Here is an 18,797-nt window from a genome sequence, read left to right on the forward strand (position 1 = left end):
TGTGTTATTTTCTGGAGGGAGGGGATGTATGTATACATAAAACTGATGCACGCTGTTGTTACAACATGCTGTTTCTTGATCTGGATGCTGTCAATGTGGAGTCAGCAAGCTGTACACCAAGCTCCATGCACTTTTCTGTAGGTTTATTTGTCTCTGAAGAACACATTGCCAAAATAATACACAACAGACTTGATGGAAGTATAAATTTCTTACCTTCATGGGGAATTCAATCACCAACATGTCACAATTCAGATTTCAAGTTCAGAGGCAACCCAAGGCAAAAATTTTGAAGCAGGTGATGTTTATCTTTTCTACCTCAGTTCCACATTCTCTTTCTGGGGCTTTTCTATGTTGTTGTTTTTCATCATTTTTACTTTTCTGGGGTCGTGCTGGGTTTTCACTGCTGCACGCAGGCTTCCTCAAGTTGCAGAGAGCGGGTGCCACTCTCTAGTTGTGACGCATGGGTTTCTCATTGTAGTGGCTTCTGTTGTTGTGGAGCACAGGCTCTAGGGCATGCAGGTTTCAGGAGTTGCATCTAACGGACACTAAAGCACAGGCTCAGTAGTTGTGGCACATGGGCTTAGTTGCCCCATGGCATCTGGGAGCCTCCCAGACAAGGTATCAAACTGATGTCCCCTGTATTGAAAGTGGATTCTTAATCACTGGATCACCAGGGAAGCCCCTTTACCTTTTTAACAGGAATTCTCGACCACATCCCACACACTAACTTCTCATTTCTTTATCAGAGTTTAAGACATACAAATCACCCAGGGACCTTGTTAAAGCACAGATGCTTCAGTAAGTCTGTGGTGGGGCCTAGTGTCTGCATTGCTAGAGAAGCTCCCAGGGGTGGCCAGTGCCCTTGGTCTGAGGCCTCAAGCTGCAGAGAAAAGACATGATTTAAAAACCAGTGTCTGCCGAGCTCCTGGGAGCGGAATGCCTGGTCCTGGGAATCTGAGCATGGAGCTCATCGCTTTCTTATGGCTGAATTTTAGGACCTAGATCCGGTGGAACATTCTGGGCTTCCCTATGCCTCTTGGCTTGCACCCCTGTTATTAAGCTACCAACTCAGAGTCAAGAACTGGTAGCTGGGGACAGTAAAGTAAGAACTGTTCCTACCCTATGGAGTTTTGTACTGTTTCTCATTCAAACATCATCTTTGGACTTCTGAGTACAGTGCTTTTCCCACAGCTTGTGCAGAAGGGAGGGAGGAGGGGAGGGAATAAAGGAGGGGAGCAGGCAGTTCATTTGCCTGAGGAATTGTAGCAATGGTAAGTACTGGTGTGACTTGCTAGATAACTGAGGCTGCTTAAATTCAAGATGTGTCTTCCATGAGGGGCTCAGTGTGGTTACGGACATTTTAATGAGTGAGATTGGAGGGTGAGCATGGAGGGGTAGACACCAGGGTGAATAAGCCCTCTTCTCCCAGGGGGTCATCTCGGAGCCATGAACACAAGGAGGCAAAGCCTTTCCTTGGCAGATAGAAGAATGTTAATAAATTTTAAAGCTGCCCCAGAAAATTGGAAGTGTTTAGGCATTTGGAAACAGTACAAGGGGAATATAATGTAGGTGGGATTTTTTTTCAGATTTAAACAAATATTTGAAAATTTTCTAGTGCACATTTTATAAGTTGGAAGCAATAAAAAATGCTCTCTGATCTCTCCAGAGGTGATTCCCATAAAACAGGGAATCCCATAAACAGAGTATCTGGAGAAGTTTTTTTTAGCAGCTGTGATGGTTAATTTTATGTGGCAACTTGGCTAGGCTGCAGTGCTTAAATACCTGGTTATACATGTCTGGATGTTGCTATGAAGGTCCTTTTTAAATTAAATTGATTTTTAATTGAAGGATAATTGCTTCATGAAGGTGTTTTGTACATGAGACTAACATTTTAATCTGTTAAGACTTTGAGTACAGCAGATTACCCTCCAGAATGTGGGCAGGCTTCATCTAAAGAGTTGAAGACCTTTAAATGAAGACTGAGTACCCCCAAGGATGAGGTGATTCTGCCAGCCCACTGCCTTGGGGCTCAAACTGTTGTATCACATCTTCTCTAGGTCTCCAGTCTTCTGGTCTACCTTGCAGATTATAGACCTGCCAGCCTCCACAATGGTATGAGCCAATTCCTCAAAATAAATCCAACCCTGCCCCTCTTGCTCCTTCCACACTCCCCATACTGTTTCCTAGCCACTACATCTTATTGGCTCTATTCCTTTGGTGAAGCCTACTAACACAGTGGCTTATATCACTGTACTTTCACTGGGGTTAATCACATAAACAAATGCACCAGCTTTGCAGTGAATATATGTTAGCACTGCTTAAAACAGTTGAATCAACATTGGATTCAATAAGAACTGAATTATTATTCAGTTGTGGAATAAGAACCTTAATTTTAAATATTACTCAACAGAATAGGGCACTTTTTAATGGTCCAAATGCTCACCTACAACATAATATTATAATAATTCTCATCAGGGTTCATTAGGATTGTAACAGCCTATCTAACAGATCTGTGGACTTTTGTGGACGGATTTCTATTCGCCTGAAGACAGCTTATTCACTGTAATCTTTCAGCAGACAGGCAATGCATTATCCTTTTTAGTTCAGTTCAGTTGCTCAGTTGTATCCTTTTAGACCAATGTAAAACCTCTGGACTCATGCACACAGAATCAATCTAACCCTCATTTTTGGCTTGGTGCCTTGCTTTAGTCTCCCATGAATTTGTATTCATGACTAGGACTGCTCAGACACAGTGCGTGTTCCTACAGCATCAATTAGCTTTCCCCTACATTAGTAGGTGAATGATTAAAAGACGCTTACTCCTTGGAAGGAAAGTTATGACCAACCTAGATAGCATATTCAAAAGCAGAGACATTACTTTGCCAACAAAGGTTCGTCTAGTCAAGGCTATGGTTTTTCCTGTGGTCATGTATGGATGTGCGAGTTGGACTGTGAAGAAGGCTGAGCGCTGCAGAATTGATGCTTTTGAACTGTGGTGTTGGAGAAGACTCTTGAGAGTCCCTTGGACTGCAAGGAGATCCAACCAGTCCATTCTGAAGGAGATCAGCCCTGGGATTTCTTTGGAAGGAATGATGCTAAAGCTGAAACTCCAGTACTTTGGCCACCTCATGCGAAGAGTTGACTCATTGGAAAAGACTCTGATGCTGGGAGGGATTGGGGGCAGGAGGAGAAGGGGACGACAGAGGATGAGATGGCTGGATGGCGTCACTGACTCGATGGACGTGAGTCTCAGTGAACTCCGGGAGTTGGTGATGGACAGGGAGGCCTGGCATGCTGCAATTCATGGGGTCGCAAAGAGTCGGACATGACTGAGCGACTGATCTGATCTGATCTGATGCAGAACTGGAAGTTGCATTTCCCAGCATGTCAATGCTCTGCGCCCAGGTAACAGCCACCCAATGCAAGCCCATTACTGCAGCTGAAGGCAGCTGGCTGCAAGTGGACATGGTGCTAGACACAATGCCCACTCCCTGGGCTCTTCTTGGCACAAACTATCCACATGCTTTGTCTTTGTGCATTTTGTCTTGTCCCCGTAACTCAGCAACCACAACTCATATACCTCCATCCATGAAGCTACCTTCACCTTAAAAAATAGGCTGCAAAATGCTATACTTTCATTGTTTATAACAGTAACAGTTTTTCTGTACTGATATTCTGGACTGTTGCATGTTTCTATTAGGCATCTAATGTGACTTTTTAAAAATTTTGCTATTATTTTTTTTTAGTTTTATGGATGCAAATCTGTATAGATACAGAGAGATTGGCCCCATCCCTATTTTCTCCCTCATACATCCTTTGTGTGCTTGCAGAACATCAGGTTCTTCTGAAATACAGATACTGTGTTAGAGCAGAAACGTGTGACCATACTTCATTCATTAACATCCCCAACCTAACTATATCTGCCAGACTGAATTACATGCCATGCCAACAGATTGTCAAGGAGGAAAAGAAAACATATTTGGATCATAAACATGAACACTAGTTTATGGCGAGTCCATTACAAACATGGCATACAAATGTCTTAAAACATAGATTTTTTTTTTTTGTCTTTAGATATTTATATTTTCAAGTCTGAGAGGATATCCAGGAATCTGCAGTTTTTTTTAAAATTAATTAATTTAATTGGAGGCTAATTACTTTACAATATTGTGGTGATTTTTGCCATACATTGACATGAATCAGCCTCAGATGTACATGTGTCCCCCATCCTGAACCCCTCTCCCACCTCCCTCCCCATCCCATCCTTCTGGGCCATCCCAGTGCACCGGCTTTGAGTGCCCTGTTTCATGCATCGAATTTGGACTGGTCATCTATTTCACATATGATAACATACATGTTTCAATGCTATTCTATCAAATCATCCCACCCTCACCTTCCCTCACAGAGTCCAAAACTCTGTTCTTTATACCTGGGTCTCTTTTGCTGTCTCGCATATAGGGTCGTTGTTACCATCTTTCTAAATTCCATATATATGCATTAATATACTGTATTGGTGTTTTTCTTTCTGACTTACTTCACTCTGTATAATAGGATCCAGTTTCATCTACTTCATTAGAACTGATTCAAATGCATTCTTTTTAATATCTGAGTAATATTCCATTGTGTATATGTACCACAGCTTTCTTATCTATTTGTCTGCTGATGGACAGTAGGTTGCTTCCATGTCCTAGCTATTGTAAACAGTACTGAGACGAACACTGGGGTACATGTGTCTCTTTCAATTTTGGTTTCCTTGGTGTGTATACCCAGCAGTGGGATTGCTGCATCATAAAAACATGGATTTTCTAAGCAAATGTTGGTTGACTCCTCAAGAATTCTTCCACCTCAGCCAGGGCAGACTGTCACTCTGTTCTACAGGAGCAAGAATTATGAGGTCGCACCTGGAGATAAAACTGCAGCCATCATGCCCAAGAAGATGGGCAACAGGCCAGCACCTGCCACAACCTCCCACCACTCCTCCATGTGGGGACCAGGCAGTCACAGGAGGCTTACAGCAGGTGAGACTTCCACCACTGCATCTGGATTCAGAATAAAGAACTGATTTGTGCTTGTTTGTTTTCGAACCAGACATTAAAAAAAACAAAACAAAACACTCTAGGTCAGAGGTACCATTGTAACAAAATGGCCACTTGAGCATGCTCCATAATTGTAATGCTCACGAGGGGGTATCATGGCTGAACATTCCCATAAAATGTCCCCCAAAACTAAAACTGAAGAGAGTGGTTGTTTTCAGTATGTGTGGTGGGAAGGAGCCCCCAGAATGTGTCATTATCACAAATATTTCTGCTCGGTTACCTAAACATGACAGGTGTGAGTACATTTAAGGGACAACCCTTGAGGGAGCCTATATTTGGGACTGATCCAAGTAGATATGAGACATAGAGCCTTTGTAGCTATCCAGATCTTTTACCTCTGTAAAAAAAAGAAGTTTTACACTCTACATGTTTGCTTTTCTTGTGGTTAAGAAGCATATAACATAAATCTACGTCCTTCACAAACTTTGAGGTGTACAGTGTTGTTGCCTACATGCCTATTTTCACGCAGAGCCTTTTCCACGTCGAACGACTGAAGTTCCATAACCCACTGAACAGCAGCTCTTGATTTCCTAATCCCTGGGCCCCTGGCAATCACCATTCGACTTTCTAAAAGTTGTCTACTTTAGACACTTCATATAAGTGGAACTGTACATTATTTGTCCTTCTGTGACTGGCTTACTTCACTCAGCATAATGTGCTCAGGTCCATCTGGGTTGTCACATACTGCAGAAATTCCTTCTTTTTGTATAGCTGAGTAATATTCCATTGAAGTATATAGCACATTTTCTTTATTCATTCATCTGTCAATGGGCATGTGAGCTGTTTGCACCTGCTGGCTATTGTTACTAATGCTGCAATGATCACAGGAGTGCGGATATCTCTTCAAGATCCTGATTTCAATTTTTTTGGATATACACGCAGAAATGAGATTGCTGGATCATATGGAAGTTCCATTTGTACTTTTCTGAGTAACCTTCATACCATTTTCCATAGTGGCTGCACCAATTTACATTCCCACCAACAATATACAAGGGTTGTGATTTCTCTATATTCTCAGTAGCACTTATAATTGTTTTTTTGATAACAGCCAATAAGTGGCAATTTCCATTGCAATTAAAAACTTATTTATTTTTAATTGATGGGTAATTGCTTTACAGCACTGTGTTGGTTTATACCAAACATCAACATGATCTATTGCAGTTTTGATCTGCATTTCTCTGATGATTAGTGATGAGCATCTTTTCATCCTCACAAAAATCTTTTTTGACTGCAGGACAAAATATTCCAATAATGTAAGGATATACCATTATGTTACCAGAAAATATAACCTCTTATCACTAAATTCCCTTATTTTCATTCCATACCAATTGATTTTTTTCCATGTCTTAAATCTGTGACAAATATGTTCAGTTTCAAATGACGAGAAGGAAAGACATCAGGGTAAAAGGTGTTTTGGACATCTCGGTGCTTTCAGAGCTCAGCCCTCCTCCCCCAGGGACGCACTTACCAGAGCAGCATAACCGGGAGATAGAAAATACTGTACAGTAACATCTGATGGGCTTGAACTTGGTAACTTGGGAGAGTACAAGAACATGCAAGAGCAAAAAAGAGAGTCAAGACAGACTAGCTTTGGGTCAAAATACTATCCCACAAACTTGGACGGGGCAGAAGCAGCATGGTTAAGGTTCTAAGCTACAGTGCCATGGAACCACATGTTCACATCAACACGACCTTCAAAGCAAAGATCACATCTGACACTTGAACTTACCACTGCACGTTCTCAGGCAGGAAACAGGGGCTGCAAACTGGAAAAAGTATCTTTCCCACTTTTGTGCTCTGTCCTTCAGAGAGAACACAAAACTGGAAATTCCTACATAAAATCTGGATATCTTACCATCCTTTCTAAGTTGGCATCAGTGACAACACCAGGCCTACCTCCTGCATGGCAGCACGTGTGTCTATACTAGTAGATGGTGCAGAGGTGGGTACTGGGCTCCAACTCCTTCCACCGGGTCAATGTTAGCTGCCTAATCCCGGAGGCCTCGGTGTCTGTGAGCTCCCAGTCCATTACATTAGTCACAGTCCACAGGGGGACTGAGGGGATAATCTGATCAGAGCCTAGAGTCTCTCTTGTTGGAACTGTAACACTAACATGCAAGATAACTGCTCTACTAAAGAGAAGAATAAACTCCCTGAATTTAGTTCATCAGCTTGTTTCCTGACTCCCACTGAGAGCTGGACCCAGACTTTGTGATTTTCCCTCTTCATTATCTTCCCTGGTGCCATCACCTCTGGAGAGAGAGCAAATGGCCAAGAAACTTTGATTTTTTGACTGGATATAATTTTAAAGCACCCAGTTTCTAGTGCAGTCCCAGGCACACATAGATTACAAAAGTATTTTAAATGAAACAGTGAATGAATGACATAGGAAAAAGGCAAGAAGAGTTTCTTCTTTGGGAAAATAACAAAAATGGTCCTTAAGACTGAGAGCAATTTAAGTTGAACTTCTTCCACAATATTGATATTATGCCTTCAATTTATTATTTTTTAAATTAATTAATTAATTTTAATTGGAGGCTAATTACTTTACAACACTGTAGTGGTTTTTGCCATACATTGACATGAATCAGCCATGGGTGTACATGTGTTCCCCATCCTGAACCCCCCTCCCAACTCCCTCCCCATCCCATCCCTCAGGGTCATCCCAGTGCACCAGCCCTGAGCACCCTGTCTCATGCATCGAACCTGACCTGGCGATCTGTTTCACATATGATAATATACATGTTTCAGTGCTATTCTCTCAAATCATCCCACCCTCACCTTCTCCCACAGAGTCCAAAAGTCTGTTCTATACATCTGTGTCTCTTTTGCTGTCTCGCATATAGTGTCATTGTTGCCATCTTTCTAAATTCCATATATATGTGTTAGTATACTGTATTGGTGTTTTTCTTTCTGGCTTACTTCACTCTGTATAATAGGTTCCAGTTTCATCCACCTCATTAGAACTGATTCAAATGCATTCTTTCTAATGGCTGAGTAATATTCCGTTGTGTATAGGTACCACAGCTTTCTTATCCATTCATCTGCTGATGGACATCTAGGTTGCTTCCATGTCCTGGCTAGTGTAAACAGTGCTGCAATGAACACTGGGGTACACATGTCTCTTTCAATTCTGGTTTCCTCAGTGTGTATGCCCAGCAGTGGGGTTGCTGGTTCATATTATATCTTCAATTTAAATGACAGACAAGATTGATATGCAATGAAAACCAGGGAAGCTAATGTTTTCCATCTTATATAGTTCTTAAGGATTTCAAGTCCTTTTGAAACAGTATTTCTCCCACTTGATAAACATGTAGTCCTTACTAAAGAAAAGGTGACATAAACATTATTTATATCATGTTACTTAACTATGAACAAACATAAACCAGATATAAACTCCTTATACTTACAGCTCCCAAGCATTTATGTGACCAGCACATGTTTGGAGAATCAAGGGAGTGAGAATGAGAAACATTTATTTAATCTGACAAGGGACACTCCACTACTGAAACTACAGCCCCAAAGCCAAAAGCACCATGGTCCTTGGAAGCCTGTGTGCTGCACTCTTCAGCCACACTCACAGGATCAAAACCCTGTTCCCCAATCACTTTTCAACTGAGAACGCAGACAACCCAACACTCTGTGTTGCTGGTCACTTTCAATTTACATGGACACGTCTCTACACTAGGCCCACAGCTGTGCCTTCCTCACCAGCCCATGACAAGAACAGCGTGCTGTGGACGCCACACAACCTTAAACACCACACGGGCAGGTTCTCAGTCAGTCAAATCTGTCACGGCACAGTCATCTAGGTGATCCCAAATCTGCTCAAATTAATTTGTTTTATATTATCAGATAATGATAACATAAAATGAAAACAAAACTGTTTAGTCTTCTAAGATTCCCAAGCACACATGTAAAGACCCAAAGGGTCCCCAATTTGAGGAACTATCTTGCCATGAAATTTCTACATTTTGGAGATGTGCCCAGAGGCATTTTTCTGCATATATTATACTGCATCTCAGCTCCTTTGGGTGTCAGAAACTCCTAGGTATTCAAAAAGGTGATAAGCTCCTTGAAGGTCAGGGTCAGGTCTGTAAGGGAGTCTCTCTAGTGCCTGGGACACTGGCAGGCACATGAATACTGGGGGAACTAGAGAAAGAATGAAAAGAAACATGCCTGAGCTACTGCATCTATATGTCTTGCTTTTATAAGGCATATAGATGAAGGCCTCAAGAGTTAAAATTCACCTTTCTCTTTTTATAATTACTCTGACAGAAGCAATTATAATTTGGAAGACCCCACATATTTACCAGTTGAACCAATGAAACTGTTTTTTTTTGAGGAACTAATATCAAAGAAGTCATACATATCATTCCGTCATTACAACTTTCCTATGGGAAACAGTGTTTACTTTCCATTTTATAACCTGATACGAGACTAACAGTTAGATAGGAGCAGCCCGAATACCCATGATAAATCGTCTCTTCCCATTTCTTCCCTCCAACAATAGACTGCAGTCAGGTACAACTAAGCTTTAACAAGCTATATGGGAAGCAAGAAAGTATTTTCTGTATATTCTCTTAGGAGAAAAATGCAGACATCTGAATCACCTTGGCACCCTAACCTCACCATCTTCTAAAGGCTCTGCCATCAGCCTCTATGCTTCCATTCCAGGAAGATTAGCCAAATTTGGCTACTTCTGTTTTACAAATAAAATCAAATCATATAACCTGGGAAGAAATCCAGAAACAGGTTTTACATGCTCAAAGTGATAGGAGTAGCACAACTGAATTTCAACAATGATTTAGGAGAGGAGTAAATGAAAAATTCAGGCTAAAAGACAGGCTAGAGAAGAGTCTGTAGTTCTTGGAGAGCAGCCTTCCAATGGCATCCTGTCTTAGGCATTTTACTTGGTACCTACACCATAAGGGCAGAGCAAACAATCTCTCCTCAAAACCTGACAGCAGTGCTTTGAACAGTCCGTGAGATCCGAGGTTCAGAGCAGCCCCCTGTCCATATGGCCAAAGCCGGGAGTCCTCTAAGGTTGGGAAGGCCAGAATACCTTTCTGGGGCCAAGAGGCCAAAAAGAAACTACCCTGAGATGAAATTCCAATATCAGAACCAGAAGGGGCCACCACCAGCAAGCAGAGCTCATAAAAGGTAAGCCACACAGAGATGCCTGCTGGGCCCAGGAGGAAGGTTTGGAAGGTTCAAGGAAGGGCTGTAGTCTTAACAGACAGGTTTCTCCCACTCAGCAGTAGGGTAATGACACAGATAATTGTGAAAAGAAAAAACAAAAAGCAACAGACAAGCAACAGTTAGAAATAAAGACATATATAATCTATATAGAGATATACAGACACATAAAAATATATAAAATGTATGTATTATACACACACACACACACACACACACGTGGGCTTCCCAGGTGGCTCAGAGGCAAAGAATCTGCCTGTCAATGCAGGAGATGCCAGTTTGATCCCTGAGTTGGGAAGATCCCTGGAGAAGGAAATGAAAACTCACCCCAGTATTCTCATCTGGGAAACCCCATGGACAGAGGAGCCTGGCAGGGCTACAGACCATGGGGTCTCAAAAGAATCAGATATGACTTAGTGTCTAAACAGCAACAACACTATACACACACACACACACACACACACGCACACACAAACTCCCAGGTCTGAATTAAGAAAAGTCAGAAAATCTCTGGAAAGCTTGTGGCTAGCACTGATAGGCCCCAAAGTTAGTGCCAAAGGTAAGTATCACACACAGTCAAACACATCTCTGAACGTCTTCCAGGACTGAGGTCCAACCCACTCTGGTACCTCAAGGTTAGAGCAAATCTTTATTTCTGGATGAACACCGGACATGACTGGTCACATGAGTGACAAATATGTTTATCTTTAAACACTACAAACACCATCCAAAGCACCAGATGCTCACATATGGAAGATACTTTTAAGAGCTGTGCTCAAGCAGAGAAGAGCTAATTTAACTCTGGCACCTCAAGCTGGCTCAGGGCCAGAACCACACTGAGTGGGCAGAGAGGGGAAACTGAGGCACTACCTAATCAATCATCAGTGTCTCTCCATCTGCCTGCTGGTCTTCTGCCTCCTCTCACCCTGCCTTCCTCATGCTGGGTCTCCAGCCCTCTCCCTGTGTTTACCTCTCTCTGTGCATCCCTCTCTCCTCTCCCTTTTCCATCTTTCCAAGCACCACATCTTGAAGTGGTGAAGTGGGCTTAGGAAGCAACTGCACTGTTACAAATGAAAATGATCAGAGCCCAAAGTGGACCCCAAGAAAGGGAAATGTAAAGGAAACTATGCCTCTGCCTACTGTAGCTTCGTCCTACAAGTTAAGTGGGATTGGTGTCAGCCGTTGTATTTCCACTCCATTTTAGCTGTCATCCTCATAGTTATACAGACATGCTGAAGCAAACTGTTTTGATGATCCACGTGACAGTTCACATGTGGGTAGTTCTGGTTCTTCTCAATTAAATTTCTTGTTTCTAAGCCATTCAACAAAAGACTTCTTCAACACTGCACACAGAAAGGGCACAGACGATGTGAAACAACTGACCACGTGGGTCTAATTTTGGTGCCTGAACAAATCCTACCCTAACCCTGTCTGGCAGGTCATCAGCTGTGCGAACCCTTATTACACCAGAGGCACCCACTCTGGGTCTGCTCTAAATACCGTGGCAAAACTCATGCCCGTTCACAAGTCCATTATGGTTTTGGTGCCGGCTGGACCCTTGTACTTCTGTTTATGAGAATGTGGGGTTCTAAATTATTAAAGTTAATCAGTCCATAAATGAAACTCAGAATTTCTACAGATGGGACTGAGAACACTCTGAAAAGTTCTGGCTCTGACTAGACAAGAGAGATGAATTCCTGCCATGCCCCCTCCTCGGTCAAATGGTCAATGCATGCATACACACACACACACCTTGTATCCTTCTCTCCTTGCTAATCTCAGGACACATGAGCTCTCATCGGGAACTTGCAAACAAAGGGAGGGAACCAACAAAAGAAATGAAGAGAATGCATACAGCACGAACTAACTGCATTCTCAGGATATGAAGCAAGGAATCAAAGAACACTGAACAAATATTTACTGAGTACCCACTGTGTAAAAACCTTCCTTTCACCAAGATAATGCCTGGGGCCCCAGAAATGGGCTCCACTAGGTGGTTACAAGTCTGGTCTCTGTTTCTCCCCAGACATTCTCTCCCCACTTCATGAATTTTTCTTGGCCTGATGCAACCTTCCTTCTGGAATTCTCTTACATAACTATACTGCCTTGCCCATTCTGGTTTCACCTGCCGGCTGACCTTGTTCCAGCTTACCAGGAAGTGGCAATGGCCCATTCTGACCCTCTGGACCATTTACACATGTCCACCTCAGGTGAGCAGGTCACGCGGCTACTTGGGATGCTTCCCTCCCCAGGCTTGAAGGCAAAGACTCCCTCAGTTTTCTAAGGGAAAACCAACTTATGAGGGTATTAACACATATCTCAGAGACTATTTTTATTCTTTCACAGTACAAATTATTTTTCTCTAATATCACAGTTATCAATGATTGAGGAGTTTAACCCAAATTTGCTTAACATTTTCGTCTAAGAGCTTGAATGATCTTTGAAATGGAAATCACCACCACCAGTTTTGCCTCTATAGGAACCAAACCAATCACTCCCAGTTTTGCCTCTATAGGAACCAAACATTCCTATATCTGATATCTGTTCTCCTCAAATTGTACATGAATAGTCCCCAAAGACAGGCATGGGACAGGGTGCTATCCGCAGGAAGGTGGAGTGCCAGGTGGGAAATTAAGGCACCAGGTGAGAAATTAAGGCACCAGGTGAAATGGCACACCTTCCCAGAGAGACAGTTTTTTCTCTGGAAGAAAATATAATATTTTATATTTTAAATATAAAATATAAATTTATATATAAATACATATTATATATATATTATTAAATATATATTATTATATATAATAAATATATATTTATATTAAATTTTATATTTATATTTATTATATATATTTATATATAGTAAATATAAATATATATTAAATAAATTATATTAAATAAAAATATATATTATATATATTTATATTTATTTTATATTTAAAAAATATATAAATATATATATATAAATATATATATATAATATAAAATATAATAAAATATATAATATATATTATATATTAAATATATATATTTAATATATATATCAAATATAAATATATTTAATATATAATATATATTAAAATATATTTTAAATATAAAATTTAATATAAATATTAAAATAATATTACGTTAAACCAATTCACAAGATATTATACAGTAAAATGAACAAATACATGACTTATTTTTTTGAGATAAAAATTCAAAACTTCAAAGAAAGTTCCTGCTTGCTGGCAGTCTGTTAGGCTATGCCCACAATTCATGGCATGCTAAGTCGCTTCAGTCATGTCTGACTCTTTGTAACGCTTTGGACTGTAGCCCGCCAGGCTCCTCTGTCCATGGGATTCTCTAGGCAATAATATTTGAATGGTTGCCATGCCCTCCTCCAGGGGATATTCCCAACCCAGGTATCCAACCCCAGTCTTGTGCAACTCCTACACTGCGGACAGATTCTTAACCACTGAGCCACCAGGGAAGCCCACAATACGTGGAGTTTACTGCAAATAATTTTTCTGCTTTTACATGCCCTCTAAGGAAATTTTTGAGAAATATTTTACTCACACTATGAACTTCTTGAGGGCATGAACCACGGTCTCCTGCTCTTTGTCTCTAGGGACCTAGGACAGTACCTAGGACAGTGGTTGGCACAAAGGAGGCACTCAATAATGTTTGCAGAATTAAAATAATGACAACGGCACTGTCAATAACAACAGATTTTTATCAAATTTGAGTGGGAGAAAGAGAAGGTGAACAGCTATATGAGGAAGTGGAATAGAAGGAACCCAATTTACCCGAACAGCTAATGGCTGCCATAGAAACAATCAGATGAAGCGACTCAGTTTAGTTCTTCAACAAGTACAGGAAGGCAAATATTGTATTTGTTAATCTCTCAGAAGGCAAGGGTGGGGCTTAGGACACAAGTCTATCAGGTGACACTGGTGCCATTAAATTTAATAGGTTCTCAAGAATTGGAAAGGCACAGTGATAAGAATAATGCCATCAATAATATTAAGGCCAGGTTGTACGCTGATCTTAACAAGATCATTTTGATCATTTAGAGGCTGAGTCAAATATCTGCTGCTGAGACTTGACAACTCTGAAAAGTAGTTTTGTGTGTGCGTGTGTGTATAAAATATGGTGCGGGTGTACCTTTTCTTATTCTTAATATTGTTACCTTTTTTACCTAGCTGGACCCAAACCAAGTTACAGATGGAAGCTGATTCAAAGTGTATATATATATATATATATATATATATATATATATATATATTTTTTTTTTTTAATTCAAAGTGTGTTTTTTTTTTTTTTAACTTCCCTGATGGAGACACTGCATTTTCACTCATTTGTACATAATAGGAAAGATGGGTATCACACCCACTTTCTCTACACAATTCCTCTTATACTGCAGTGAGTCACTTTCCATGCCCAGTACTCCCTGAACTTTTCAAACTGGAGGGAGAAGAAGCTGGGCGGTGGAGGAAGTGAGAACTCCTAGCCCTGTAGGTGTAAGCTGTGAATGGGTGAGCCAGGTCACTGCTGCCTTCCAGAGCTATTTCCTTTTCTCAGTCTTCCGTCTCAGATATGTGAACTGCCAACCAAATGATGCCTTTCAGATCTTCCCAACAATGACAGCCAGAGACCCATACAATTCCAGAGAGCAGAAAAACATAGCATTAAGATGTTTGTGGCGCCCAAGGAAGATGTGCGAATGGCTCAAGACATACAATGACTAGAAGCAGAGACAGATGCAAATTAATCTCAATAAAACCTGAGTATCTTTCCCACCAAGTCCTGAACCTGCAGGCATCCCCCTTTTGCCTGAAAAGTAACTTGATCCTATGCTATTTCTGTCAGAGCCACAAGAGTAGTTTATTGTGTGATTTTTATCATTTTATTCTGTGGTATTAAAAGTGAGAGTTTTTCAGTTCACAACATCTGGGATCAAATACTGCTCTTTCAGCAACTGGACAAGTCCCTTAACGTCTTTAGGTCGAAATTGCTCCATCAATCAAAGATAAGAAAGTCCACCCCCAAAGTTGCTCTGAATATTAAACAACCTTGTAAAATGCTCAGCACGTAGCAGTGATGAATATTTGTGTGCCGCAAAATAAATGCACAGCAAGGTTTTGTTTTCTACGTAGTAGGAGAAAATACCAAAAACTACTATAGAGAATGCCAAATTGGCTAGCGGCCCGGGTCACCGCTCGGGGCTGCCGCTGCGAGTGCAGCCTGGAGGCCAGGAGTAGGAGACGATATAATCAAGTCGCCGAGGTTTGGGGAGCACTCCTAAACCAGTGTCCTGGAAGAATCTCCGGGCGCTGCGGGTTTCACTCTGGCCTGTGTAACTAACAAAGTGCCCTTTGCAGCTGAGAGGATTCTCGTTCCTTAAAGGGTCTCATCTGGGAAAAGTTCAAGTGAATCAATAAATGGAGACAAGGGAGAGACAGGATCCACGGGGTCTGCACACTCCGAAGGTAAGGGGGAGAGATGGCAGGGTCCCGGGAAGGACAGGAAACAACACCACCACCTCCCGCCCTCCAAACCACACTCGTACCTGGGGATGAACTTGACCTCGTCCCCGAGTCTCGCCTGGAAGTCCTGCCAAGCCTGGCCGGAGCTCGCCGGGTCCCAGGGAGCGGCCAGAGCCGCTGCCGCGTCCTCGTCGCCCTCGTCCTCCTCGCCAGACCCGGAGTCGGACCCCACCTGGGCCGCGGCGGGCGCGGGCTCTCGCGGCCCCCAGCCCCGGCGCGGACCCCCCCGGCGGGCCCCGCGAAAGCCGCGCGCGAACTCCTGGAAGGTGATGGCGCCGTCGCGGTCGGCGTCAAGCCGCTGGAACACGGCCTCGGCGTCGGCCGGCCGCACGCGCAACTCCGCGCACAACGCGCGGAACTCCTCACGCTCCAGGCGCCCGGAGCGGTTCGCGTCGCAGGCGGCGAAGACGGAGCGTAGCCGGGCTAGCTCCTCCAGGTCCCCGTCCGCCTCCATCCCGCTCGCGAGGGCTCCGGGGCGCGTGGCCCACCACGACTGCGGCGACGGCGGGGAGTCCGGGGCCACCTGCTGCCGCTGGGAGCTGAGGCAAGTTCGGCGAGTCGGGCAGGTTAGGCCACTGGCGCGGACGTCGGGGCGGGGCGAAGCGCCTGAGTGGGTCGGTACTGTGCGCTCCGACGCGGCTTCTCGCGCCGACCTGTGCCGGCTCTGGCAGTCCCAGAGCCCTGCGAACGCGCCTCTGGCCACCCTCGGCCCGCTCAGCAGCGCCTGCCGCGACTGACAGCCCTGCGCGGCCGCACGCACTGGCCCGGAGGCGCCCGGCTCCGCCCCGCCAGGAGGAGGAGCGACTGGCTCCAGTTCCCACGCTTTCGCGTGTAGGGCTCTGGAGCCTGGGTTTGGGGCTTCTGGAGTTGGGGGACCCGGTTGGAACTGTGGGGAGGCAGTAGCGTTGCCAGGCCCTTGGTGTAAACAGTGTTTGCTCGGGTAAATCGAGCGCTGGTATGAGGAGCTAACTACTGGATAGAAAGAGGAAAGGAAGGTTAGGGGTAGGGTTGCAAATTAGTTAACATTATGTGTGTCTTATTATTTTCTGATTCTGGAAAATCGGTAAACATCTGTATATCCCAAACCAAAGTGTGAGATTTACCAGAAGACCCCGTTTTCTGATATTACGGGCTTTCTTTTTAAAAAACATTTATTTTTGACTGCTCTGGGTCTTCGTTGCTGTGTGCTGGCTTTCTATACTTGCCAGGAGATGGGGGTTTCTCATTGCCCAGGCTTCTCTTCTTCGGAGAACGGGCTCTAGGATGGGGGCTTAGTTGCCCTGGGCATGTGGGATCTTCCTGGACCAGGCATGGAACCCGTGTCCCCTGCCTTGGCAGGCAGATTCTCAACCACGGGGCAACCAGGGAAGTCCCATGGCCTTTCTTTAATGCATGTCGGTCCAACGTCGAGGTCCAACTAGTTAATGCACATTAGGAATCACATAGATCTTCCAGATCCTCAAATCCAAGTAATTTTTCTCAGTCCTTGTCTCCTCAACCTGAGAGAAAATTAATAACCAAAATCTTTCAGGCAGCAATATTTAAACAAGGACTGAGGTATTGATAGCTTTTTTTTTTCTTTAAACAAATCTTATGGAAATTAGGCAGTTGTATTTTATCCTTTGATCTTAAACATTTATTTCAACAGTGCCATTGTGTCTTTGATATTGGCTGCTTCCTGGTTGTGGAGAAGGAAATGGCAACCCACTCCAGTATTCTTGCCTAGAGAATCCCAGGGACAGAGGAGCCTGGTGGGTTGCCGTCTATGGGGTCGCACAGAGTCGGACACGACTGAAGCGACTTAGCATGCATGCATGCATGCTTCCTGGTTATCAGATCTTTAAAATTCATCTATTTTTATCCTTAAAAAAAATCTTGTCTTATTTCTGAGAGACCCTCACTTTGTCATATGACTTACGTGTATGTGTACTTTGATGATTCTCACAGCCTGTGAAAATGCATTTGGATAATTTTTACTTTATTCATATAATGTCCCTCCACTCTTAAGACATTCTTTTATTTATTTTCACTTCTTTTAGTTATGACTCTGTATTTCATTTCTTTTCATTCTCAGTTCAGTTCAGTCACTCAGTCATGTCCAACTCTTTGTAACCCCATGGACTGCAGGATGCCAGGCTTCCCTGTCCATCACTAATTCCTGGAGTTTACTCAAACTCGTGTCCATTGAGTCAGTGATGCCATAGCCATCTCATCCTCTGTCGTCCCCTTCTCCTCCTGCCTTCAATCTTTCCCAGCATCAGGGCCTTTTTCAATGAGTCAGTTCTTCGAATCAGGTGGCCAAAATATTGGAGTTTCAGCTTCAACATCAGTCCTTCCAATGAATATTCAGGACTGGTGTCCTTTAGGGTGGACTGGTTGGATTTCCTTGCAGTCCAAGGGACTCTCAAGAGTCTTCTCAAAACAAAACAAAACAAAACAAAACAAAAGAGTCTTCTCCAACACCACAGTTCAAAAGCATCAATTCTTCGGTGCTCAGCTTTCTTCACAGTCCAACTCTCACATCCATACATGGATGTGAGAGCTACTGGAAACACCATAGCTTTGACTAGACAGACCTTTGTTGGCAAAGTAATGTCTCTGCTTTTTAATATGCTGTCTAGGTTGGTCATAACTTTTCTTCCAAGGAGTAAGCGTCAATTTCATGGCTGCAGTCACCAAATGCAGTGATTTTGGAGCCCAGAAAAATAAAGTCTGTCACTATTTCCACTGTTTCCCCATCTATTTGCCATGAAGTGATGGGACCGGATGCCATGATCTTAGTTTTCTGAATGTTGAGCTTTAAGCCAACTTTTTCACTCTCCTCTTTCACTTTCATCGAGAGGCTCTTTAGTTCTTCACTTTCTGCCATAAGGGTGGTGTCATCTGCATATCTGAGGTCATTGATATTTCTCCAGGCAGTCTTGATTTCAGCTTGTGCTTCATCCAACCCAGCATTTCTCATGATGTACTCTGCATG

At 43.0% G+C, this 18,797-nt stretch overlaps 1 protein-coding gene across 2 annotated transcripts in view; it reads right to left on the bottom strand.

The window, feature by feature from the left end:
• The window catches only part of RASEF (RAS and EF-hand domain containing), a 90,765-nt gene extending 74,132 nt beyond the window's left edge, over nucleotides 1-16,633 (bottom strand). The window contains exon 1 of one of the 2 annotated variants that reach the window (XM_061426012.1): nucleotides 15,844-16,585. In XM_061426012.1, coding sequence (XP_061281996.1) covers nucleotides 15,844-16,274 — 431 coding nt within the window. In that variant the 5' untranslated portion in view covers nucleotides 16,275-16,585. Of the gene's footprint in view, nucleotides 1-15,843 lie in introns of both variants that reach the window. The other variant, XM_061426011.1, reaches the window with a different exon arrangement.
• Between the last annotated feature and the right edge of the window lie 2,164 nt (nucleotides 16,634-18,797).

This window comes from Bos javanicus, chromosome 8 (assembly GCF_032452875.1).
Source record: "Bos javanicus breed banteng chromosome 8, ARS-OSU_banteng_1.0, whole genome shotgun sequence".
In the NCBI taxonomy this organism is placed as follows: Eukaryota; Metazoa; Chordata; class Mammalia; order Artiodactyla; family Bovidae; genus Bos; species Bos javanicus.